Raw genomic sequence first — 27,899 nt, 5'->3', positions numbered from 1 at the left:
TTTAAGGCTTTCGCTTTATAGGATAATCGTGACGATGACGATGCGTGGTGAATTATTGAAATAAAATTATTATTTCTTTGTGTATGTAATTATTAATTTTTATAATTATGTGAGCAAAATAATAACAACGAACATTGAAATAACCATTTCTTGCTGAGGATTCGAACCTGCGACACCTGACACTTCAGAGCGTGCTAAGATAACAATCGGGAAATTATGCTTGTAAGTATTGTTTTCACCCAAAAACAGTTCTACCACCTCAAAAACATTGCTTCAATCCGAAATTATTGCATTCCTGCGACAACGTATGTCAATGTCAATCTGTATTATCAACAATTATCACAAATTCCTGTAACCGAAATAATATTGTGTGTGTGAAATATAGAATTTTAGGTTGACATTTTTAGAAGGACAGCGGACCCCTTGACCATACCCATCCCTCTCCTCTCCTTCTCGCCCATGATGTCGAAGAAGGACAAAGAGGACTTTCATAATCGCTGATATTTAGTGTAAATACAAAATATCACTTGGTAGTTTGCTTTTGCCCCAGTGTGATTTGATTTTTTTGAATTTTGATTTGGCGATTTAAGTCCACTTCATGAACAGTAATGCTAATCGGGACAGTTTAAAGTTGGATCCGAACCACTTGTGCCTCCACCGGGTATCGAACCCGGAATCCCTTGATTATAAGGCGGCGACGCTACTAACACTGCGCCATTGTTCCCCAGTGTGACTGGACAACTTCAGAGTAAGATAGACCCGATTACGCGACTTAGCTCTTTTCTGTCAATTGAATATGGCAACACTGGTATGTTTCCTGTAAGGATCACCTCCTCTCGCCATAACAGTCTTTACCGCTACGCCAAGTCTTCCTTTGGTGGGCTCAGGGCCCTTCCCTCATGTTGCCTGTGGAGCGTACCGGATCAGTCCTCCTCTTCGCTTTTGCGGTGTCAGAAAAAATGTCAGTCTGCAATGTTTACTTTACGACAATATTACCAGTTTATGTACGTAATAATATTTTAAGACAGGTTCTTCAATTCTTTATATTTTAGTGTTACCTGCGGTAACAGCGGCTACATGCACGCCACACCTCTGATCTGAATCCATGGCCAGTATATTTCTCTATTGGGCTTGTGTTGTGAGCTGTCAATATGTATTTGTGATTGTCCCTCATCTATATATATCTTACCACCATTTTTCCTCTTCTTCACAATTAGCCAAAAGTGGTAAAAAGTGCCAAGTTAAATAAAACAATTCGTCATTCATAATTGATCATGCAAGAGAAAAATAGAGTTCTTATTATTATTTCATCCAAAGTAAATATATAAACACGAGATCTATCACGTCTGTCATTTCAGGGAATTAGTTTCTCAATTACAACTTAAACAAATTGCACTGACTGAAATGTATATTTTTTTCTAAATTTTGGACCACCCACTGACAAGAGAGAAATTTAGTTATCTTTCTTCTTTACCTATTGTTTACAAGGTGTAACAAAGGGTGGACTTTCGTGTATTATGTCGCAGCAGGAACTAAGTTCCACCAACAAACGGGAGTTCCGGCTCACTTTAAACCCTGCATACTGTAATCAAGTATTTTGGTTATTTAATTTTAGTACTTGTTAACTTTTCCTGGGGAGTTGTCCCCCCCAGACCCTCCCTCTAAATACGACGTTGCATACAAAAACTCCAACAACAATTGCATACACATATGTCTGTATACTAATTGGAAACATTCGTGCCTCCAATGAGCTTTCTTGTAAAAAGACTGGCGAAGGAAGGCAAGTGCTTACACGACGAGGTCACAGAATTCTCGACCGTGGGGGTTTTTAAAAAGCCCAGTTATGGCAGGGAGGAAGACAGATTTCAACATGTCTACTAGTCTGGAAAAGTCAGTAAATTTACTGTCTGGAAAAATGCAACATTTTTGTAGTACAGGGTGGCTCAATAAGTCCCTTAACACCCCCGGTACAAGACCACTGCAGCGTGCAACGTGGAAATCATTATGACCAATCATTGCCAAGCCAAGGGGGAAATGCATTGACGCCACCTGCGTGGTTGGTGGCCATCTTGGAATTACATCCAGATTTTAAAATGGTAAGGTGGTCATGTAGAATATCATTTTACATGTGCATTTTCTCAGAAATAAGAATATGCAGTTATTTTCCCCTAACTTTATTTGGTGAGGACATTTTCACAGTTGAAGTTCACATTTGGCGTAATGTAATGGGTTGGTATTTATTTGTTCCAGGTGATCTAACATGGCTCTAACCCTCCAAGAAGGGATCGAAATTGTTGTTATAAGTGGGGGAGCGCAGTGCCAGGGTCATTGCAGAATATTTCAATGCCCGGCATCCAGAGAGAGATGACAGCTCACATAACACAGTGTTGTGTGTAATGCAGACGTTTAAGGAGACTGGATCCGTGTACGACAGAGAACGTAGTGGACTGCAGAGAACAGCAACCAACGAAGAAACAGGAATGGCAATCATGGCATCCTTGGTCAAGAGCCCAAAACGCAGTACCTGGTGTTTGGCTTCAGTGTCAGGAGTCAGTCAGAGATCCATACTCCGTGTGTTGCATACTAACAAGTGACATCCCTACAAAATTCAAATGCAGCAGTTCTTAACTGAGGATTACCCAGACAGGCAGTTACAGTTTGCAGACTGGACTTTGGCTCATTGCAATGAGGATCCCCGGTTCCCCAAAAAGTGTTCTGTTTAGCAAGGAGGCCATATTCTTCGTGAACGGTGAGGTAAATAAGCAGAATCATCGTTATGGTCAGATACCAACCCATCATGGACAGATCCTCGTAAGGAAGTCTATGCGGCATAAGACTTTGTGATTAAATAAGTCTATTAAACTATTGATAATATCTAGACAACAATGAAAGAAAACTATATGAAAATTCACGTTAATGCTCTAGAAGGAATTCTAAGCTGATGTAATGTTTTATATTTTGAAATATCCAAGAAGTTATTCGAATGGAGAGGAAAATTTGAAAAAATTCGCCCATTTGCATGCCAAATGTCCAGCCGAGCCTTAACAAATTTGGGACTCACTAAAAAAAGGGGGACTGTCCTGGTTAATATGGGACATCTGGTCACCTTACCCTAGATATATACAACACTGATTTGTTATATGTATATTTATTTACATTATAACATACATACAAACAACAAACTATGTAGAATTTTCAGCGAAAAATGCATTCTCGACCAGGACTCGAACCCGGATCTCTGGCATACCATACCGGCTGACTTGGTAGCTTAGTAGTAGAGCAATAGCACAGTATGCCAGGACCCAGGTTCAAGTCATGGTCGAGCCTGCATTCTTCGCTGAAAATTCTATGTGTACATCTCCCGTATGTGTGTAATTTAATGAATAAACTATGTATCCAGTGTATCTCTGTATACTCACTAGCGGCTTCTCAACAATGTAACTATCTGCTGACCACTCACATCAGCCATGTTCCAACAACCGACATGAATTCAGGTGAATGTTCCACGTCAGAGCAGGGATGCCAACCAGGAAAACTTAATCATTTGCAAGCAACCAACTAACTAACTCCCTAGCCTTCTTAAACCCGAAGGTTCATGGCTGCAGCAACACAGGCCTTCCATCTTTCCCTATCTTGAGCAAGTTCTATATACTCTTTTCCATCCCTACCGATTTCCCTTAGGTCCATCTCAACGTTGTCCCTCCATCTTCTTCTTGGCCTTCCTACAGGTCTCTTACCATCAGGTTTCCCAACAAGAATCCTGTAAACTCCTCTTTCCTCTCCCATTCGTGCCACATGGCCGGCCTACCTAAGTCTTCTTGATTTAATTATTCTAATAATATCTGGACATGAATACAAATTACGTAGTTCTAAATTATGTAACCTTCTCCACTCACCTGTCTCCTCATCCCTTTTAGGTCCAAAGATTTTCCTAAGGATCTTATTTTCAAATACTCTCAATTTATGTTCCTCTTTCAATGTAAGGGACCAAGTTTCACACCCATATAATACTACAGGCAAAATTACTGTTTTGTATATTTTAACTTTTAGTTTCTTAGATATTAAACGAGAAAACAAAAGTTTATGAAGAGAGATGTAACATGCATTCCTGAATTAAGCCTACTTTTTATTTCCTCTTTAATATAATTTTCATTTGTTAATATTACTCCTAAGTATTTGAATTTGGAAACTGGTTCAAACGAGTTGTTATCAATAATTAGATTTTGATTATTACCTAACACTTGGATTCGGCCTGTAAGCATATATTTAGTTTTATCTTTGTTAACTTCCAAACATATCAATTTAGCAGTTTTGAAAAATATTTTAGCATTATTCTTAATTGTATTCACATCATCCCCCAGTAAATCTACATCATCTGCAGATGCTAACAACTGAGTCACACCATTTAATTTTAGTCCTTCTTTAGTTTCTTTTACCTTCCTAACAGCATATTCTAAGGCAAAATTAAAGAGCAATGGAGATAATGCATCTCCTTGTTTTAACCCATCATGAATTGTAAATTTGTCAGACATATTAATACCCACACGAATTTTACTTTCTATTTCACTGGTGCATATTTTTATCATACTAACAAGCTTCTTAGGTATTCCAAACTCTACTAATATATTATATAATTTATCTCTTTTGACCAAATCATATGCTTTTTTGAAATCAATGAATAGCTGATGGACATTTTGATTATATTCCCACTTTTTTCAAGTGTCTGTCTGATGTGAAAAATTTGATCTATAGTTGATCTGTTACGTTTAAATCCACATTGATAATCACCTATAATTTCATTAGCATATGGTGTTAGTCTTGTTAAAAGAATGTTAGATAATATTTTATATGTTGTTGAGAGTAGAGAAATTCCACGGTAATTATTGCAGTTCATTTTATCACCTTTTTTAAACACAGGAACAATTATGGATTCTTTCCACTGTTGAGGGATTTCTTCTTTATTCCATATTAAACAAATTAATTTATGAATTTGACATATTAATGAATTTCCACCATATTTAATTAACTCAGCTGGTATTAAATCAATGCCAGGTGCTTTGTTATTCTTTAGCCTTTTAATAGCATCTTTAACTTCAGTCAAGTTAGGTTCTGGAACTAAAGGTTCTGCTGTGCGTACTTCATTTACTTCTGATTTATCTCCTACATGGACATTTAAAAGGTCATTAAAGTAGTTCTTCCATCTATTTAGAATATCACTTGGGTCAGCTAGAAAATCACCGTCTTTATCTTTTATCAAGTTTACTTTAGGTTGCACCCCTTTCTAAACTCATTTACACCTTTATATAAATCTCTGATATTTTTATTTTTGCTGTTTGTTTCAATTTTGTTAAAATACCAAATACCGGCCAATTTTCAACACTATTGCAACAGGATACATGCATAAAATATTATTCTATTTTAAAATAATTTGTAACAAGTGGAATGTATTTATGGGACTGTTTCTTTGTAAACTTGTGAAGTTTCAAATTTCCATAACTGCAATTGTTTCAATTTATGTTAGATTGCAGTGATATGATAGAGTCAGCCATATACAGGGTGGGCCAAAAGTCACAAAGGGGTTATAACTGTGAATAACTTTTTTATTGATCATTAGTTTCCAATGAGATTTCACAGACTGGAAGACCAAGGATGGGAGATTGTTTACACTTATGTGTGGAATAGAAGCTCAGGTAGGTGTTCACCATTATGGGCCTAGTGATCAATAAAAAGTTATTCACAGTTGTAACACCTTTGTGACTTTTGGCCCACCCTGTACTAGACATGCTGTTACCAGTTCAGCCTTTTTTGTATACTTTGCTGCAGAACCATGACACGTCAACACTAATTTTCTTAACGCAATCTTAAGAGATATTGTAAATATTTAGACAATACGAATAGGAACTTACGTTACATCTTCCCAGATGAAAAATTCTGGAAAACCCATCACTTGTCACTTCAGACCAAGGCAACAAGCACCAGTGGGGGTTCACACCAAAGAGACAAGCAACATAGACCCCCCTTACTCTACAAGCAAGCATTCACTACACATGGCAACATCCCCTCATTCTCTCTCTCAATGGAGGATTTGATGTCAAAGTGGAAGGTAGCGCTTCTCACCTGATAAAAGTATATACTGCCTATGTCACAGTTAGTCAAGAGTGACAGGCAACATGTCCAGTGTAAATGTTGTGCACGGGTATAACTGACAGCACACTTCTCAACCACCTTTCTTGGTCAAGCCCCACCCTTTATCTTCTGAAGTCACGCTAAATTCTTTTGTTGCTAGGTTAGGCATATTAGGTTTAGTGCTCTTAGCATACATTTTTGTGACATCACAAGTTGAAGGGTAGGATTGTCCAAGAAGGTGATTCAGAAGTGTGCTATAAGTGAGACCCTTTACACGCACATACAAATAGATTTTACCAGTCTGTCCACAGTTTGAATATGAAGAATTGAATTATTAGCTAAAAAGACAGAAAAGATGATCAACACAAAACAAACTTTATTAGAGATTGTGATATCGACCACAAATATTTATTACAACGAATGCCGAAAGTACAGCAGATTCAAAAGATCTAAATTCAGCTTGCAGCCTACTTGGCTTTATACACACACCTACTACTAGAAAAACACATGGGGAAAATTTACAGTTTCCAAATCATCTTAATTGCCTGTATAATACCAACATCTGAATACGTGAAGTAAAATAAGCCACAGAGATTTAATACTGAGAGTAAGTACACGAGTCCTAGGGCAACTTTTGGGACGAGCGGTCCAAATATTATTGGCCTCACATAGTCGATTGCGGCAGCCTCCCACCCCCTGCAACGAGAACAACATTAGTGCAAGCAAATCAACACTCCAAACTTTGTCTCATTACACATTAAGTACTTAAACATTGAACCTTAAAAAAAATTTACTAGGCATGAGCCAATGCAGAATTGTTGCAGACAGTGGCAAAGTTTACCAATACTCTATAAATCCAATACAAAGCTGCAAATGTCGAACGAAAAACAAGCACTCCCAAACTGGGAGTGAACTAGTAATCAAATCTCAAAGAATTTTATGAGGGATCAAAACCACACTACTGGACCTCCATAGGAATCAAACCCAGGACTTTTCATTTACTAAGTAGCAGTCACAGTCACTACGTCAGAGAGATCCTCATATTATTATTATTATTATTATTAACAGGGGTTGAAAAATACAGGGCACCCAGTCGCCATGCAGCTTGAATGTTCAATTTCAGTGCTACACAAAGTATGGATATTTAATATTCTGAGTTTGCTTATAGAAATTCCATACCTTTTTATAAAACAGCAAAGCATGTTTTTTTTAGTTGTTTTTTTTAAGGTTTCTGTCTCGCATGTATAATTAAATCAGAATAATAAACATGACTTTGTATAATTGGGAAAAGAGAGATGCGGTAGTAGATAAATACGGAGAAACTAGTACTCACTTTTATCCGTGAAGCTGTTCTTCTTCATTGTTCTATTAATTGATAGAACAAAGAAGAAAAAACAGTTTCTCGGATAAAGTGAGCACGTACTAATTTCTCTGGATTTATTTAATAAACATGACATTATAAATTTTTTCACTGTTGACAGTCAAATTTGAAATCTGTGGCGATATGATACAGTCCACCATAATGAATGTATTGTATAGTTACCGTATTTACGCGTGTATATAATGCACACACTAGTTTTTGATGGGTAAAAGTTATAAAAAATCATATCTCGTATGTAATGCACACTACAATTCAGTTCCAAGAAATGGCTTCCTTAGTTGTAGGTCGTAAAGCTGTTGCTATGCCGATCAAGAGCTAGTGACATCATACCTATGCAATGAGTCACCTGTTGCTATGTGGACCAAGAGGAGAATATTCTCGTGTAAACAATAAGTCTCCAACCCATGCCACCTCCCCCTTCTCCCTCCACTGTGTTGAGCATCCCAAAGCTTTCACTTTTTAACCACCTTATTTATTCTGTAATAGTAGAAAGCAAGATCAAAATTACGTTATAGATTTGCAGTGCTCAGGAAGTTCTTTTCTATTTTCTCATCCAACAAATACCACTGATATGCATCCCATGTGACAGAAGGTGCGTGCTTGAATTCTGCCAGAGTTGCACTGCTTTTCTTGGTGTCACAGAACATTACATTACAAAGTGAAAAATAGTGTGAAATGGCCTTCAAACTTTTATACGTGGTTTTTCTCATTCCTTCTTTACTTTTTCTAAAAGAACTTCAAAATATATACTTTTTCCGTGACTAATGTATCATTCATACAAGGCACATTCAGGACCTTCAATCTAGCAGTTAGCAGCACAAGATTTCTTCCATTAAGGAATTTGCACACTCCATATATATAATAATATTTGGCCAGTAATACATTTTAATTATTATTTTCTTTTTCCTTATGTTTTCTTTCATCCAAAGCACCATAGATATCAGAAAGTTCCTTCGTTTTGTGATGAGCTTATTTCAATCGCATTGACATTAGCGTCGCCATTTTGAATGGAATACTGTTGCCATATTCAGAAACTGCAAGATTTAAGCTTTACAACGATATATAACATGATAGGGTTCCGTAAACAGGAAAAATCAATGCAAGTGTCCCAAAATCATGGAATGATCCTGTACGGTTTCATGTTGGCCGTCTGAATTATTCCGTGCATAATATGCACCACAGTTTTTGGGACCAAAAATTTTGGAAAAAAAGTGTGTATTATACATGAGTAAATACGGTATTCATGCTGTTACCAGGGTTCAAGAGGTGCTCCTATCTAACTCAAATGTCAACCTCTCTTTCACGTAGTACCTCTCAACTGCACTTTGCTGACTAGTGAGGCTCTGGCATCTGATCTCTCAGCCAGTATAATCCTCCATGGGACTTGTGTTGCAGTCCATGTGTGTTTCTGATTGTCCCTTCTTCCCTGTCATCTTATCACCATTAATACTCATCTTCATGAATACCAAAACTGGCAAAAAAGTGAAGTAAAATAAAACATATCAATCAATCAATTCATGCTGTTTACCAGTTGAGCCATCTTGAGGAATGCCACTCCAGAGTAAGAATCAATTACTTATAATCCCGCCTTGTATTAATAAATAAATTAAATGTTTTAAGATCATATTTCAAAATGTGTAACTTATTTCAGTTGACTTTCTTAGACCATATTTGACCCCCCCAAAAAAGCTGGCTACTGAATTAATTTTAGTTTTTTCTATCCCTGATTATAACTATTTTTAACATTAACATTACTGCAAAGCTACAAATTTTATTAACATTAATAAAACATTATTTATTAAAAAACTAATAAAAGCAGCCAAAATCTTGGTATTCTCTCTCTACAGACCTGTAAAACATACTCAAAGGTTTACTTCACGAATGACATCCATATGGTATAACTCCCCTACCCGAAGATGTTTTGAAAATAGGCATTTAACAAATAAAATTATTCATGTCTGCAGATTATTTTTAATTTAAAAAATGAACTGTATCTTAATAAGTACTGACGTTATAATTATTCCCAGTGTGTGTGCATTTTATTGGGACACCCAGTATTTTTTTCTGGTAGAGCATGCACTAAAGATGGTGCACATGATATGGCAACCTTGACCTCTCTACTCCCTCTAGAAATTGAAAAATGTTGCATGGTTTGAAGAGTATCTTGTTCATGAATGCTTCCTGTTGTTTTATCTCGTGGAGATGTGCTATGATGAAGTACTATATCACTGTTATCTTAGCCTGAAGGTTTCACACAGGTGAATATAGCACCCAAAACAAGATGAGCCAACAAAAAGCCTACCACTTCATGGACAATATATTAATGATAAAAGTCAATAAATTTACAATATTTTAAAATAATGTAAATCAAACACTTGACTGACAAGTTAAAAAAAAGCAAAATGGAAGCAAAACCATTGTTAGGAGTGTTAGACTAATTGGTGTTAATAATTTTACATTGTTAGGCTAGGAGTGCTACGTTTAGTGGCATTATTACTGCTTTTTATTTTTCTGAGTGTGCACAGAACAGATTTTTACAAATACAAAAAAGGTGAAAGTACTCTGAGAAGGGCTTTTACTTATGCAGGACATACTTTGGAATCAAATATTTCAGTTATTTGAGACTTCTGCCCACAGAAACACAATTTATACCACATACAACTACAAAATCTGTCCATGTACAGTTGAGGGGGTACATAGTTGGTCAAATCCTCCCCTCCCCTCCTCTATATTTCATCAACTGTGAAGCCAACAAAAGAAATTTTACATATATGTTAACAGCCATGTTGTAGCATCCAGTGTTCAGATGGGTGTAATACCTATGAACCACAGCACATTTCGCCAACAGCCGTCAGTACATGCACGGACAGCATGGACAGCGATCAGCAGGAACAGATATTGCTGGATGACGTGGTTTCTGTGGAACGAGGGTGAAACCACAGCAGATATTCACAGGCGATTGGTATCAGTGTGTGGAGAGCATGCACTGTCACAAAAAACTGTGTACAACTGGGTGGATGGCTGGAAACTGGGTGGATGGCTGGATACAGGGCAACAGAGAAGGGGACCGGTTCCAGAAGGAAAGTGGCAGTGACGGTGCCAGTCACCATCTCACGAGTGGAGCTGCTTATTCAGGAGAACAGGAGCATAACGTTCTCGGACATAGAGGCAGCCACGGGACTCACCCTGCATCGCATCATGCATGAACACCTTAAATTGGAGAAGGTGTCTGCCAGGTGGGTTCCAAAAGCTCTGAATGCAGACAGAGACAACAGCATGAATAACACTACGCTAAACACACTAAGAAACGGAGCTGCTTTGGGGTTCGAGGTGCTACCACACCCACTGCATTCTCACGACTTGGTCCCTTCTGATTACAACCTGTTCGGTGTTTGAAGAAACCTAGGACCTGCAAGCAGCTGTCCGGACGTTGGTGGGACACACTCCAACGAAGTGGTTCCAGGAGGGCCTGGAGAAGTTACCACACTGCTGGAGCAACTGGATAGAGCTGAAGGGAGACTACATTGAGAAGGTGGACATAACTACTGTGTGAGTGCAAAAAAAAAAAAGTGTAAATCAATATGAAACGCCCCCCCGTACAAGTGAACAATTTTGTATAGCAGGTGGGATAGATGAAACACTGCGGTCTTCACTTAATAAGAAATCTATTTTAATTTCTGTGAACTGCCAAATTATGAAAAATAAATTATTAAGGGCAAAGAGAGAAGGTAATTGAATTTTTAATATTCTAGTGGAGTTGAGCAGGAAATGTAACAGGTAAATGACAAATTAATTGCTTTTTTGGTGTCACAGGTGGGACACAATACAAAACACAAGTAAATTAAAAGAAACTAACAATATGAACAAATATATTCTAGCTTCTACTTTAATTATATATAACAATTGAATATTTACGCAAATGACAATTTTAGATTGTTCATTCACAAGATAGGATGAAGTTACAGCATTGCACTTCATTTTAAAAATTCTCAAAACACTTTTGAAGCATACATACCAATGATTGTGCATTACTAGGATGATATTCAAAACATATTCCAAGGCCGGCGATTGAACCAGAAAGCAGGCGGGTATGACACCATACATAGAGGCAGCGACCACTTTTTCTATTGCCCACATCTTCGAGTGATCATGTCCGGCTGCGGCAGCCAATTGTGGACTCACAGAGAACGGCTTGGCTGCCATCAACGACACTGCGATAGGTACTGTATGCTGAGTTGGGTATCTGGTGCATGCTATCTCATTCCGGAAAAGCTTGTTCTTCAATGTGAACTGCAAGGGGCAGACTGCAAGAGAAAAAATAAACTGCTCACAAAAAGTTTTGCATCACCAACAAAAACTGTATTTCTCGGAAGAAAATAAACATACAATCAGTACAAGAAAGAAGAAAACGTGGAAAACATGGGAATTGCGTGAAAAAGAACGTTCACACTAATCCAAAAAAAGATAAAAATGACACACTGCTGAAGTAGCAAAGGGAAACAAATGGCACAACAATTCTATCTGCCAATTTTTATGTCAGACAGGATCTTTACCAACTGGTATGTCCCCCTCGAGCTGCAATGAGGTCTTCAACATGCCGGGGCATGCTCGCAATGAAATGATCAAGGTCATCCTGTGGTAAACGATCCCATTCCTCCTGAGCTGCAAAAAAAAAAGAAGCTCACGTGGAGAGTCTGGGAGCACAGTACGGTGTGCCATTCATTCCTCAACATGGCCCAAGCATGCTCGATACAATTCATGTTTGGGCTTCCTGGCGGCCAGAGCATTCTGTTAATTTGCACCTGCTGCAGATAATCTTGCACCACCCCTGCAGGATGTGGCTGGGCATTATCATCCATGAACACAAGAGTTGGACCAATGTTCCGACGGTATGGTTCCACAGTTGTTTGTAGGATGTCTCTGATGTAACGCGGTCCTGTCAGTGTCCTTTGAATTGCAATTAGGGGCGTTCGCCGGCCGTGCATAATCCCTGCCCAAACCATAATGTCACCTCCTTGGAATGGATGAACAGGTTGCACATGACGAAGTCTTTCCCGCGGTCCTACGCCTCTCCACACGTCTCGAATCAGGCCTCAGACAAAGCCTACATTCATCTGTAAAGAGTACACACGACCAATCTGCAGGTCGCCAATGCACATGTTCGCGTGCCCACACCAAACGATCACGCTGTTGGTTTGCACTTAGAGGTTGCCGACGCATGGGTATTCGGCAACGTAAGCCTCTTGCTCGCAGTCTATTGCGAACAGTCTGGGTCGAAACACGTTGGAGGTCATTTCGCAACTCATTTGCGGTCCTGGTATTGTGCCGCAGGGCTGTGATTCCTAGCAAACGGTCCTAGGCTGGTGTTGTTACCCGTGGTCGACTTTAACGGTGGCGATCTGCTACTGTCCCACTGTCTGTGTACCTTCTCCATGTTCTGCTGACATCGCTCTGTGCGATTCCCATCTTCGCGGCTACCGCCCGTTGTGACATCCCACTCTGCACGAAGGCGATAACCCTTGCCCGATCGAACTGAGATATTGTACGCCTGGGCATGTCTACAACGCACCTTCACTACTTGAGTTTCTCTACGTAAGTGGGAGATATAGCCTTGACCATTACCACCCACAATACTGAGATGTTCGAACACACAAATATGCTCAGCTGGTCGTGGCTGTCGTCTGAAGAGCAAGTTATGCGGGGTTGAATGGGTATCTTGCACAGCTCAGTGTACTTTCTCACAACTGGCCCAGTGGGACATGTTGCGATTGTTCTTTCTATCATTTCTTGTGTGATGCAAAACTTTTTGTGAGCAGTTTAGTTTCACCCAAGTTGCCGAACAACTGTGGTGCTCACTTAATACAAGTTCTATTTCACTACACTTAAATATCTTAATGTATGCATAGAAGCATCTTGCCTTACTATTTAACACACACAGGAGATGTACTATGTAGAAATTTTAATGAAAAACGCAGGCTCAACCAAGACTCGAACCCAGGCCTGGAATAACATATTATTGCTCTTCCAACTGAGTTGCTAAAACAGCCCTGGCTTCGCCTGATTTTTTGCTGTCGCTGTTCCACACATCAGTGGTGACTTAGGTGTAGGAAGTTATGATCAACAGACCAAAAGAGAGAACAAAAAAAAAACAACTTTGAAAATGTGTTAAATTTAACAGGCACACATATCACTTGTACTGTCCACTGCATTTATACAACTTTTCCGGAATGTCTGGAGTAGCGACATGCAGAGGGGAAAACTTGTGGGCGGGGCCAGACTAGGTGGGGAAAGGTGCGGGATGAAAGCAACAAAATGCTGCACGGTATAACGGCCGTAAAGCAAAATGCTTTCTGCTGCCAATTACTTCTTTTATTCTCAACAATGGCCAGTGTATTGTTTTACACAAATAACAAATAATATAATTATTTTCCTGTAGTTTACGGTTATTACAAGCATAAGAAAACAGTTTTTTTCTTTGTGACGTTTCAGGAGAACACACGCTCCTTTCATCAGACATTTATTTTCATTTTGACTAAAGATACAGTTATAACAATGGTTAGTAATTTTTAAACAAAAATAAACTGTTATATAATGGATGTTGTCAATGTTACATTGTTGTAATATAGCAACTTAACTGTGAAAAAAGCAGTCTATTTTTTATTATTTTTTTTTTTTTTTTTTTTTTTTAATCCCAAATATCATCAGGTAATTCAAATTCATCATTGTTTTCACAAAGTCTCTTGATGTTTTCTGTTACATTAAATTTTAAAGATGGTGGCTTACTCCATTTGTGAAAAAGAAAACTCCACACTGGATCTATGTTACCATTTTCATTATTTAATTTATTCCAGTGTTCTTCTGCAATGAACGAGGCTTCCCAGACATTCAACTCTGTGTTTCCCGTTAATCTTTTTAAAACCCTTCTCTTTTTAATCAAATGCTTCTCTTCGATGATATGGGTTGACAAACCTGTTCTTGGGTTTAGATTTATAATGTCCAAATCATGTTCGTGCCATCTTATTGCCATTTTCCTTGCTGTTTGTCCCACATAATCTTTTGAACATGAACAACTTATATTATATATTCCTGTGGTTTCCACATCTGGTAGCGAGTTTCTCATTTTGAATTCATTAAATGAATAAGTTGCTATATTACAACAATGTAACATTGACAACATCCATTATATAACAGTTTATTTTTGTTTAAAAATTACTAACCATTGTTATAACTGTATCTTTAGTCAAAATGAAAATAAATGTCTGATGAAAGGAGCGTGTGTTCTCCTGAAACGTCACAAAGAAAAAAACTGTTTTCTTATGCTTGTAATAACCGTAAACTACAGGAAAATAATTCTATCATGCAAGCAATGCGTACATACAAGAAAAACTAACAAATAATATCGCGCATTTATTGTCTTTTAAGAAAACAATGCAATGCAAGAACACCAGTAGTTGGCTTGTAAATGATACATAACTTATTTGTTTCCTCATGTATTTTTTTTTTTTTTTTTTTGCACAACTGCCACCCTAAAAACCCAAAATTCCCTGTGAATGAGTTTTTTTCTCTGACACCTCGAAAAGGAGGAAATGGGTACAACTGTGCACTCTTAACTTTTTACTGGTTAAAGATACGTTTCAAAAAACCTTCACCATTGCATTTCTCATGAAATTCTAGCATGATCTGACATATCACACCCCCGCCCCCATTTAAAATTTTTGAGTTGAATTCAATATGGCGACCAACAATATGGTGGACCTTGGCTGGACACACAACTATGGTCCCTCTAGGACCTAACCTGTTTCTATTATGACAAATTGTATGCAGCATAAATTCCTTACATTTTATAGAGGGTGTTAAGGGAGTCACCCTAGATTAAACAAAGCATTTTAATTTGAAACACTGGCATGAGAGCAGTGGCACTAGTGTTGCTAGCTAGTCACGGCGAAACCTGTAGTTCACTTATTTATCAAACTTTAAATATTTTGTGTAGAATAATATACAAAATACTAATCATGTTAAACTGTAGTTAAACTCATAGTATAATTTATCATTAAGGCCTAAACGAACATGGAAGCTGATAATATTTTGCAAAATATCATTGAAAAATCACCAAAATCCACCTACAAAAACTGTAAAAAATATGTTAAGTTATAATTATATAGTACATAAAAATGTTTTATTTTTACTGTAAGAATGTTACTGAAATTATTCTATAGTTTTATTAACACTCAACAATTTTTTGCAATGTAGGTTCATATATACAATATCAGAAAGGGAAAAGTGTATATTTACATTTATTTTTTTCTTAATTGTTTTAATCAAACAGTTCAAACATTTTACAGGGCAGTTCATCAAAACACCTTTCACATTAAAAAAAACATGTACTGTGCCACAAAACATACAAACAATTTTATGCATTTTTAAAAATCACAAACTGGTTTAATTTTAAAAAATAATGGAAATTTCCATAAGCGAACTTGAAATATTTTTCAAAAAATTTAGCACTGAATTAAAAATTCACGTGTGAGGTGAAAATTTTCACGTGCCATGGAAACCGGGGAACACTGCATTTATCTGCCCCTGCAGGTATGCGAGTATAGTCTTTTGTTCTGTATTAGGAGCTGTTATTTGTCCAACCCCTGTAAATAATATGAACACCCACCTAATATGATGTGGTACCACCTTTGGTTTGAGAACAGCCTCAATCCTCCTTGGAATGAATGCATACAAATCCTGGACAGTAGTCAGTGGGATGCTATACCATTCCTCAACAAGATACTGCTCCAATTCCTTGAGATTGGCTGGCGGGGGGAAATGGGACCATATTCTGGTTTCCAATACTGACCGCAATGGCTCAATAATATTCAAATCAGGCAATTGTGCAGGCCAGGGAAGATGTGCAAGTGCGTCATCGTGCTCATCAAACCAATCTTGGACAGTGGCAGCAGTATGAATGGGGACATTATCATCCTGGAAGATGGTATCCCCTGCTGGGAACAATGCCTGTGTCATTGGATGGACATGGTCACCTAAAATGCCTTCATACACCTTGGCAGTTACCCTTCCTTTCAGTGTGACAGTAGGGCCCAGTGAATGCTAACCACACCACACAATTACACTACTGCCACCATGCTTTACTGTTGGCACCATACAGTCTGGATTGTCTGCTTCGGCCAGTGTTCGCCATACGTAAACACGTCCCCTGGTTGGGAATATTGTGAAGGTTGATTGGTTGGACCACAAGACATGTTTCCATTGGTCGGTAGTCCAGGTTTTGTGCTCCTGACACCACTGACGTCTCTCTTTGGCATTGTCCTGCGTTACAAGAAGTTTGGCAATAGTGACTCTGCTATGATATTCTGTTTATGTATGCAGTTCTCTGCGCACTGTTTCGTTCACACTGCATTCTCGGCATGCATATTCAGCCCAGCAGTCACTTTGGTTGTGGTGGTCTTCCTCTCAGAGCCAACAATCCTCCTTATTGCCCTCGAGTCCCTCTCTGTCAGTTTAGTCTTTCTGCCACTATTCTGTTTTGCAGACGTAGTTTTCCCCTGCATTTTGTCCGCTGTCATGACGGTAGATACAGTAGCTCGCAATACTCCTACTAACTACTTTGCGGATGCACCAACTAATCGGGCACCAACAATTTGCCCTCATTGGAAGTCTGAAGGTCAGACATAATGGTAGCGTATCACAACACGAAGCCGTTCACAGTCTTACTGGTGGCTCATACCTCTAGCAGAGGGTCATAAGACATGGAGAAAACAAAAAACACATTCCGTGCGTGCCAGTGCAGTCAGCACACAACTCCGAAATTGGGGCTCATCTAAACGGGTGATTATGGATTGATTTGGTGTTTTAAGTCCACTTTATGCACAGAAAGGCTAATCCAGACTGGACCTACAGTTTAAAGTGGTATCCGAACCACTATGTGCCTCCACCGCTAATCGGGAGTTCATATTATTTTGTCCAACCCCTGTATATGAATAAGAAATTGACATTTGCTGAATATTTGAGATGTCCCACATAGCTGACTGGTTAGCACTCTTGTCATCGGTGTGAGTGGTCCCAGGTTCAATCCCTGTGGGGACTCCAAAGTTTCAGTGTTGATCGTGATGCACACAATTTGGGAGCAACTTGAAAAAAAAAAGTTCTGGGCTTTGGTATGAAAACCACATAATAGGTGCAATGAGATTTGATGCACTGACAACTCACTGAGATTTGATACACTGACTTCCATGGTGAGTGGTCAGCATGACACTACGAAGCCAGAGGTCCCAGGTTCGAACCCTGGATAAGGCACATGTGTATCTTTGTTTGCTTCATCATGTAGGTTAACTTTCATTCTTACCCTTGTGATTAATTCAAGAGCTAGAAAAGTGACATGTGGGCCTTGATGCTCAAAGGTTTGTTGCATTGTGGAATTTAGTTCACAGAGAATCTATAGAAATAATGGATTGGTAAATTTACTTTTATACAAGAACACCAACACGGAAAATCAAGATGGATAAAAATCATGATTTTATTTCTATTTTTTTTATTGTTTAAATTTAAATCACAGCATGTGATATTTTTTACAAAAGAACATGCATAAAATTGTTTGTATGTTTTACAGGACAGTAATAACAATCATTTGGAGTTCCAATTTATTTGTGAAAAAAAAAAACAACATAAAAAGTACCTTATGCAAGCATCTGAGCTTCCCATTGACAAGGCATTTTTCATTCATAGAAGAAAGAGAAAGTATCGCAGAATAGGGGAAATGATTGTGAAAATAAATTTGAAGCTTCCTGGAAGTAATTAGCCTCTCTTTGCAGTTCCAAAAATAAGATGTGAAAGGTACCTAATGCAGATATCCCAGCGATAAGGCATTCCAGACTACTGCCGACACAAGGCTTGAAGAGGGTGCCCTGCTTTAGTCCTGCACCAACACCATGAGATGTTGAAAGCATTTATGGAAAAAATATTGTAATGAACAACTCTAAACCTGACTCACCTAACCTAACAACAAAACTGCTTTGCACCACACACATGACCTAGATGGCAGAAGCAGTCCATAACCAGGACAACCGTAAACAAATGACTGGTTGCAAGAGATGAATCATATAGGAGTATACGGAAGTGTAAACCCACTCCCAAGGAAGCATGCAGTAGGTAATCACTATAACTCCGAAGTACGTCCACAGACATAAATAGAAATCAAACCATGGGAAAAATGCCTGTGTACAATTATGAAGTTGGAATTAAACAATCGGGATTTGGGCCCTAAAAACGAAAGCATTTACATACATAGTACCCCTTTGCACACCACACACATGAAATAGATGGCAGCACCAGCAGTATATCCAAGATGACAGTAAACGAATGGCTGCTTGTAAACAAGAAGTCATACAAGAGTATGTGGAAGGGAAAAATCGACCTCCAGAAATCAGAGCATGTAAAAAATGCATGTGCACAATGATTTGTTTGGAATCAAACAATCAGGACTTGTTTGCTGCACTTCTTGATTTTCTCTGCACTCGTGTGCTTAGTTGGTTACATGCTGCAACACTGACTCGCCTACTTCGTTGATTTGGTGTCACGTAGTGTATTTGGCACTATTTGCACCACGTTCTGGAGCAGTGTAATGCATGGTGTATAGTGACGTGGTGCATGCTAACAAGCAAATGAACATTTAAAGCAGCAGACAGGCATTTGTTGAATCTTCTGAACTTGAACACTGCTATTCTACTGGGATGCACCTGCACTACATCTAGTGTCAACAAGTGCAGCCATGATCTAAAATACGTACTGGTATGTTAGAATTAATATAAGTATATTCAAAAACTGAGGTATACAGCAATGATTTCTATTACAGTTTTGATTCTTATAGTTTCACATGCAGAATGGCTAAGCGACAATTTGAAAATCACATTTAGTTTCTAACTAAATTCAAGAATATTTAAATATAAATATTCGGCAACAATATTGTGGAGAATTGTGTTTTTTTGTGTTACGTAGGAAGTACTTTAATGTTCTGATTCAACTGTTGAATATTTTGAAGGAAATCTCTGATAAATCCAAGCTACTAATTGGGCTGGAATACTCACCCAAAAATATTAATCAGTATTTTGAACAATTTTTAAGCATTGGTATCAGTACCGGTTGGAACACAACTTAACAACACTATACAAAATATTGCAACTATTACAATAGTTAGTCCAGCGCCCACGTCACAACATCAGGGAAAATAACTAGCAATCCATTTATATAGGATAAGTTATATTTTAAACTGATTTTGGATTAGTGATTGGTGGTAAGGTTATTAAATTAGGTTAAAATTCTCCCCAAAGGAAAATATTTATCTTTGCCTAATGTGGACATTTTGTCTGTTGCTGTAACACATGGGACAGTAATACTTTGCCTATTGTTCGCACGCTGTTGCTCTCTAATGGCATAAAAAAGAATCAGCATCCCAGACTTTCCTGTCGGACCGTCGTGAAGTCTTAATCCCTGCCTGTGTGCCCTGGTGGGTGACCTTGGTTAGTTACAGAGTCTCTGCAACGACGAGTCGGCTTAGGAAGAGGATAGGAACAACGGCGTTGAACCTCGCTGTAAAGATCAGGCCGTTGCTTCAGTGCTGCAACATCAACTTGTACGTCTACTCATATACTGTGAAATCTTGCAGGCTGCTTCCTTCTTTTTAAACGGATCATAATGGAATTAGCTTTTTTGAAGCACTCAAGGGTACAATTATTTGTGTATGTTCAATATATTTAATAGAAACCAATGAAAAAAATACTAACAAAAAGCAATAAATTTCATGGTAAAATATCCGGTCGTTGTGCAACACTGCAACAATATCAGTAACCGCCCATGTCTTCAGAAAGTAAAATTGCTCACTGTAGTACAGTATTTTACACTGCATCTAGAATAAATGTGAATTTGGTGTGGTAGCAATGCCACATCCAACATATAGCCATAAAATTCGATTGAAAAGCGACAACAGCATCTTTTTTAAAACACAATAATAAGTTGTTTATATTGAGGCATTTAGTACTATATAGACACTGATGCCAACCGTAGGGACATGTTCCTACGCATAGAGACTTTTCACTATATTTTGCCCACGTAGGGACAGATTTTGCCAAATGAGGGAAAACATAGGGACTTTTTTCAATCTTGGAAAATAACATTTTATTGTGCAAAGCTTACTCGCCAGTAAGTTGAACTTCCTTCGCGCTCAGTTTGGAATGAATGGATTAGATTAGCTGGATACTTTAACGAGGAGGAGGAAAAACAACTTACTAACAAATCTCCATCAGAATTTTGGAACATGTTATCGGCAACCAAAAACTTTGAAGGCAAGTTCTATTTTGAAAACATTTCCACTCTCGCGAAAATAGTGCTAACATTACCGGAGCGATTTTACAATACCGGGAATTTCTCCATTTTGTTTGCAATTCGGCATACTCACTAAATTAGGGCTCCTAATCACGAATCTGAAGTTAAAATTTGGCGCTCACGTGTCAAACTTGCAAAATAAGAGGGTCGGTCATCGCAACCGACAATGCACAATTGCTCATTATTTATCGCAAGATTTTCAGTTTCGAATACTTAAAGAACGAAATATATATATTCCTGATATTACTACGACCCTAAAATTTAACTATGTTTCCTAACCTAACCTAACCACGCGCCAATGGTTCGTGGGGCTAGTGCCAATGGTCCGTGGGGCTAGCCATAATTCATAATTCTATACGTGAGTGCCAAATTTTAAGTGCAGATTTGTGATTAGGAGACCCAAATTAGTAAGTATCCGAAATTTCAAACAAATTGGAGAAATTCCCTGTATTGTTAAATTATACCTGGGACCAGAATTGTTAAATTCTTTGCCAGTGATAAAATGATTCCCTTAAGGCACGTGAAGAAGACTGCAAGAAATACATCATCACCAACCAACATCTATCTCTTCACAGCAGCATGTATGACTTCAAATAACATAACAACCAGTAAACGACTCAACGTTATTCATAAAGTGTGGAAGCATCAAGCAGAAAGATTTGGTAAGTAAATGTGTATATTTTATCTTCTGTTTTGCATGCTCATGAGGTGTTGTTTTATTTAGTTGCTTTACTTGGCGTAGAGACATTTTGACTACGTCGGTACGGACATTGCCGAAAAATGGTTGGCAACACTGTATAGACAGGCTATTTGGCACTTTCCTTGTACGTTTTACATGGAATCCATTTGCGATTCAATACTAAAAGATTTTTTGATTGATATTACACAGCAAGCATATTTGGTAAGAGTTCAAACAATTTTTCACATACAGAGATTTTTTTGATTCCTCTCTTCACTTCTGTAACACACAATATGGCGAGCACATTTTGACTCAAGTTGTGGGTATGTAGTGTTTCCAACCTTCTTCACCGAAAAATACCTCGGGTAGCTGATGGATAGCCCCACAAACCATTCACGGATAAGGTTAGGTTTGGTTAGGCAAGCATAGTTAAAAAAAGAAGGTTAGGTTTGGTTAGGCAAGCATAGTTAAAAAAAAGGGGTTGGAAACACTGACAGGGGCTTGTGTCATCAAACGTATGCAGTTCACGTAGCGAAAGCAATGGCAACTGTGCGTCGGTGAGATATTTATCTTGAAAAATACATGATTTCCCAGTGAAATATATTCCACGATGAAAGAAAATACCTCGACGAACGTTGGAAAGCTTGGAGAAATTCATTTCCGTAAGTAGTTTCTTACCACGTATACGATGAGGAAGGAAAATTACTACCTAGTTTTCTACATTTACTATGTTTGATTAATGTTCAATATCATATTGTTTCGGTAACAGTTTCATACATCGGAGACAAATTTCTTCAATTTTACACAAGGAACTACTTACGGAAATGAGTTTGTCCAAGGTTTACAATGTTCGTCGAAGTTTTTTTTTTTTCAACGTGGAATATATTTGACCGGGAAATCATGTATTTTTCAAGAGAAAATATGACTTGAGATGACCGGACCCCTCTCCGATTTTCTTCATATTTGACATACTCACTAATTGAGGCCTCCTAATCACGAATCTGAAGTTAAAATTTGTCGGTCACATCTAGAAATTGCGAACCATTGACACTAGCCCCACGAACCATTGGCACGTGGTTAGGTTAGGCAAACAGTTAAAATTTGGTGTCGTGGTAGTATCAGGAATATATATATATATATTTGGTTGTGAAACAAAAAAATTCGCGAAAATCGACAGTTTCCATTCCGAAAACTAACGCCTTATTTTAGCTTATTTTGCAATTTCTAGACGTTTCCAACAAATTTTAACTTCAGATTCGTGATTAGGAGGCCTCAATTAGTGACTATGCCAAATATGAAGAAAATCGGAGAGGGGTCCGGTCATCTCAAGTCGTTCCCAAGAGAAATATCTCACAGACTCACATTTGATGCCCCTGTCAGTGTTTCAATACCTTCTTTTTTACTATGCTTGCCTAACATTATCAAACCTAACCTTACCGGAAATGGTTCGTGGGGCCATCGATCAGCTACCGTGCATAATGGTTCGTGGGGCTATCCATGTATAGTATGTGGGGTTATATGTCAGCTACCCAGGCTAGCCGTCAGATACCCATGCATAATGTATAATTTCCACCAGTGACGAACACGATAGTAGGTATTTTTCGGTGAAGAAGGTTGAAACACTGCATACCCCCAACGTGAGTCAAGATGTGCCCACCATATTGTGTGTTCCGGAAGCGAAGAAAGGAATAAAATAAAAAGCACTCAGAATGTGAAAAATTGTGTTTCCTTTCGTTTAACAAGCATAATGGCACCTTGAACTATGTTCCGCAATACACAATTGGTAAGTACGAACCATGCGAAACACAAAATATGAGATATTAACGTGTCTCCGGTCTATGAAACTGTTACCTATTGGTTCTTCCTACCGGCATTTTTGAAGGGCTATTACGTAACACTAATTGAACAGTCTAAAAATGAACATGACCCACCAGATTTAATCTATTCTCCGCGAAGAATTCATCCGACTCTACAACCTACCTTTTATGGTCCTTGAACTTCCACACAAAGCACGAACAAGAGCCATTTCTGTGCTGAGTGTTATAGTCTACAAGAAAATATTCCTAAGGTCACTGATACATAACTTGCCGCATAGAACAAAATAATTTATTTCCTGATAGGGAACAGAAGCAAAGCTATGTCTCTGGAAATAACTAGTACTGTTAAAATTAACTTCGACCGATTTCTACAACAGAAATCTACGAAATAGAAACGGCTCTTGAAGAAGTTATTAGATAAGTGCACAACCAAGTTGCCAACACGGTTCCTTATGTAACAGAGAAAAGTCAAAAACAAGCTATAAAATAGTGGTATTTTTGGGGATTTTTTTTCTGTGTACAACGTTATCAGCCTGCCAGTTCTGCACCCAATCACAGAGCACTACATTTTATGCCTTGTCTAGGGCCCAAAACAACAGCACTTCTGTCGACACTAAAGTAAAAAAAGGTCTGGTGGCTAGTCTGAGAACTAACTGCACTCCTGTGCAGAACATCAACAGGCATCAAACTATGGCACGTGACAGCTTGGAGATACAGTATATCCCACCGAAGACGGTCGGTGTTACAGCGCCTTGAATAACGTAGTGTGGAAAACGGTTCTGCGCTCTCTGGCTGGTTCCACTCGAAAATGATCCGCTAGAGGCGCTGGTGTTGGACCCGGTGATTGGTATTCGTCTGCTTATAATGGAAGTAAATGGAGTTTTCGCTGCAACGTCTGATTCTTTTACATGAAGCATTTCTATGAATGTGATAATTACTATGATATTTGGTACAGTGGTCGCGAAGATATTAACGAACATTCTAGACAGTCGACCACGCCCTGTTATCGTCATACTTTCGTTAATAATACGGGAGAAAAATACGCTTGGAATGCTCTTGGCAACTACATTTTTGTGTATGAATTAGGTTCATTATTATTAGGTAGTGTCTGCTGCCACGTTCTTTTTCTGCTGTAACCTCAGAAAAGATGCGCGTGGCAGAAGACTCGGTCTTTGTTTTATCGTGATTTCATCATGCTATGTATGCAATTACGTCTGTAACACATACTGTGACGTTGTAGCGATTACTTTCACAAAATGTTTTAAGATTAGGTCCCTTAGCATTCTTCTAATAATAAATCTAAATGCTCTCGTAGTTAGGTTAAGTTCTGTTAGCATTAAAATAATATCGCTAAATGCTTTCTAAAGAAAAAGGTTCTAAATTACCTGTACATTCATTCCCACTAATCATAAACTTGCATTTCTCTCGTCTCCATCTGTTCTTAAGATTTGTAACGTCTTCTTAGCAGACGAATTACGTGGCAGCAGCAAATTTGACGCTTATTCTTACTGCTGACACGTGCGTGGCAGCAGACTCGGCCTTATTATCATCATCATCATTTCTTTTAAAGATATACACACTGAAGCATTTGTATTTTGGATATTTACTGTCTATTTTCTTCCGCTTTAAACTAATCACGGCGATGGTGATAATGATGATACCATGAAACGACAAGGGGAACCCCACAAAACTTTCTTAGTGCCATCGACATGAGTGTAAGGCAACTTTCGAACCAATGGGACAAGCGACACGGGATGTTCACACTGTCACACTAGTGACACACACTTCCAGACTGTAAAATAGCATTCATTGCCCATGAGGGTCCAAACAGCAAACGACACGTTCATATGACGTATTCGCGTGCTACTTGTTACTTCGGTCGGAAAGCTCCTTAAAGGAAGGGTGCTCAGACCGAAGCGACGCGCTACAGGGGGAGTTCCCAACTAAGTGACAAGCTACATGTTGCCGTGGTTTGTTGTTCGCGCATGCGCGATGCAATGAGTGTCTTGCTTTAGGGAGATTGCGCACCAAAGCGACAAGGGGCACGCGACACTTATCGCTTGAGGATTTCACAAACCGAACGCTGGCCTGTGCTTTCCGTCATGCCGCTACGATGTGAAATGTTGCTCTTGATTGGCTCGTTTCTAAGCAACATGTGTCGCGTCTCGCTTCGGTATGAAAGTTGCCTTGGACCGAAGGACCCGTGTCGCTTTGGTGTGAAATCCACGTATCGTTTGTCGCGTGTCGCTTTCGTGTAAAATATCCTTGAGGAAACGGTGCAGTCAGAACTTGTGTCCCTACGGTTCGAAAGGCTGCATTGATTACGGACTGCTCGCTTCCAAGCGACACTTGTGGTTTGTCGCCTAGGTATGAAATATCTCTAAGGATACTATTTATATTCTAATAACATAGAAAAATAAAACTCTAGTACACAATCCAACACCTGACGTCCGGAATCAGTTTGCGATGTTTCTTCTTATGTTACGCATGCTATTTATTTATTATTTTTATTTTACTTTTCTTTCCAAATTAATGTCATTTCGTGACTGCAAATCACTCCACAAATATAACTGTTTCCATCAATTGACTTACCGCCTTTCTAGATAAACAAATCTACACAATATATTCCAAAAACTAACTATAGCCCCTATCACACGGAACTGGATTTCTAGTTGGAATGCCCTAGTTGGGGCCGTATTCATAGTTAAATCTCAAGACACTGTGTAAGAGATTCTTAGCCAAGACGATCTTGGGAAGGTAATCTCGTCTTGAGACAGTGTCGTTTCATAGTCGTATCTTGAGAAACTCTTGGCTAAGAGCCTCACTTCCCAAGGAAAGAAACTTTCTCTTCGCCAAGACGACGATCCTGAGATACGATTGCCTGAAGTGATACCAACTTAAAAGAACTGCAAGAAAAATTGTCAAAAGAAACAACAAAACACATTTTGAAATACATTAATAAATTACGTGAAGTTATGAACAGAGTCGTAAAAGTACATTTATTTCGATAAGTGATGATTTTGTTACAGAAGATGAATTACTTTCCTGGCTTTGTATGTTTTTCTTGGGTTAGCGATAGGGTTGTATGTTGGTAGTAAAACAAAAGAAAATCACGCAGCGGTGTGCAGTCAAGACGTAAATTCACAGCAGGCGCTGTGCTGTAGCTTCATGTTTTGTTGTTCATATACGTTGATGAAAGAGAAACAAGAACAACAAAATAATTATCTACTCACGGATTAAAACTTATAGATACTCGAGTTTGGATTCAAATTAAAAATTAACCAGTAATTAGTCTACATAGAAACGAGTTACATCAAAACTCAGCGTACTCAATTCTGCGTTAATCTATGCTACGCAATTTTTTTTGTCTTGAGAAAAAAGTGTCCCCTCTTTTTTTTTTTTTTTGCATACGATCGCTCTCTTTGAAATTCTATAAAAAAGAAATGGGTGGTCGATTCTAATGAAATTTTATTATGGTGCAACCAGGAAGGTTTTAAACAATTCTTAATTTTCAGATTTTTAAAATTTGTCAAAAAACTATTCTTATCAATTTTTGCGAAACTACTTCTCTTATAGTATTGTAGTCCTACAAATACAATTTTGGTCTTGCTTTGAAGGTCTTTACATCTGTTTTTCAAATCCATTATCATTGTCAATTCACGTTGCAAAACAGATTTTTAATCAACCGAGTACAGGGTGTCTACCAAAATAACAAATCCAAAATTCTTGATCTTTCTTCCCTTTTTCATAACCTTATTTAATCGTTCACTACTTAGGCATAGTTGCAAATTTAGATATTTTTATTCAGTGAAAAACCCTTACCAGAAGGCCAGTGAAGATGAAAACTGAAGCTGTGCTTGACTTGCTTTAATTATTAATGCATGTAAAAATTAATGCTCCAGATATCATCTTAGATTGGGAATGGCCACATTACGTTATGTAATATTTTTACAAAACTTTATGCATACAAAAATGTAATTCTTAAGAACCAAAGTAAACAAATTTTAAACACAACTCAATATAATTTAAATTTTCAAATATTCAATATTATTAAATCCCAGGACAGGTATATAACATTTTAACTCGCTACACTGTAAAAAAAAATAGCAAACATTCTTGACCACAAGCATGATTTCTTGACTATCTTGACTGGTAGACAGCCTGGAGTAAATATGTACATGGAACGTGTCCAACACTGTTAGGTTCTATGGTTCAACGGACATCGCTGCATTGATATGTGCGAGAACCATTTCAATTCAACTTTTTTGGGACACAAATTTGATCCATTATATATTAGAAACATCAATTCATTTGTGAATATATATCCATAAGCATAAGATAAAAAAAGCTTTAGTTGAGCAAAATGGGCATTTACAGCTGCAGGCATGCATTTGAGGAATCTTATGAACTTGAAGGTTACCAACCTTACCACTCTTTCACTGTAGCATCAATCTGTTTGAACATAATTTCCTTACATCAGTCTAATACTGGGATGCTTCTCCATTTTCTACCC

General features: G+C 38.2%; 1 protein-coding gene across 1 annotated transcript; it reads right to left on the bottom strand.

Annotated features, from left to right (window-relative positions):
• Window positions 1-6,480: 6,480 nt before the first annotated feature.
• Window positions 6,481-23,945, bottom strand: SdhD (succinate dehydrogenase, subunit D). The gene is made up of 3 exons (XM_083137230.1): window positions 23,550-23,945; window positions 11,523-11,811; window positions 6,481-6,822 (listed from the first exon to the last, which is right to left on the bottom strand). Exons 1-3 carry the CDS (start codon window positions 23,593-23,595, stop codon window positions 6,645-6,647), a joined length of 513 nt encoding a protein of 170 aa, XP_082993356.1. The 5' UTR covers window positions 23,596-23,945; the 3' UTR covers window positions 6,481-6,644.
• Between the last annotated feature and the right edge of the window lie 3,954 nt (window positions 23,946-27,899).

This window comes from Lepisma saccharinum, chromosome 16 (assembly GCF_977018435.1).
Source record: "Lepisma saccharinum chromosome 16, izLepSacc3.1, whole genome shotgun sequence".
Taxonomy (NCBI): Eukaryota; Metazoa; Arthropoda; class Insecta; order Zygentoma; family Lepismatidae; genus Lepisma; species Lepisma saccharinum.
Note: the sequence above shows the minus strand (reverse complement) of the source record. Positions and strands in the feature narration are given on the sequence as shown.

Bases quoted from the DNA above. Each gene is read 5' to 3' on its own strand.
- SdhD (XM_083137230.1), bottom strand. From the start codon at position 23,595: ATGGCTCTTGTTCGTGCTTTGTGTGGAAGTTCAAGGACCATAAAAG. The intron at 11,812-23,549 runs GTAGGTTGTAGA...TTTCTCTTGCAG, and splicing joins AAGTTCAAGGACCATAAAAG to TCTGCCCCTTGCAGTTCACA. The intron at 6,823-11,522 runs GTATGTATGCTT...TTCTCGTTGCAG, and splicing joins CTAGTAATGCACAATCATTG to GGGGTGGGAGGCTGCCGCAA.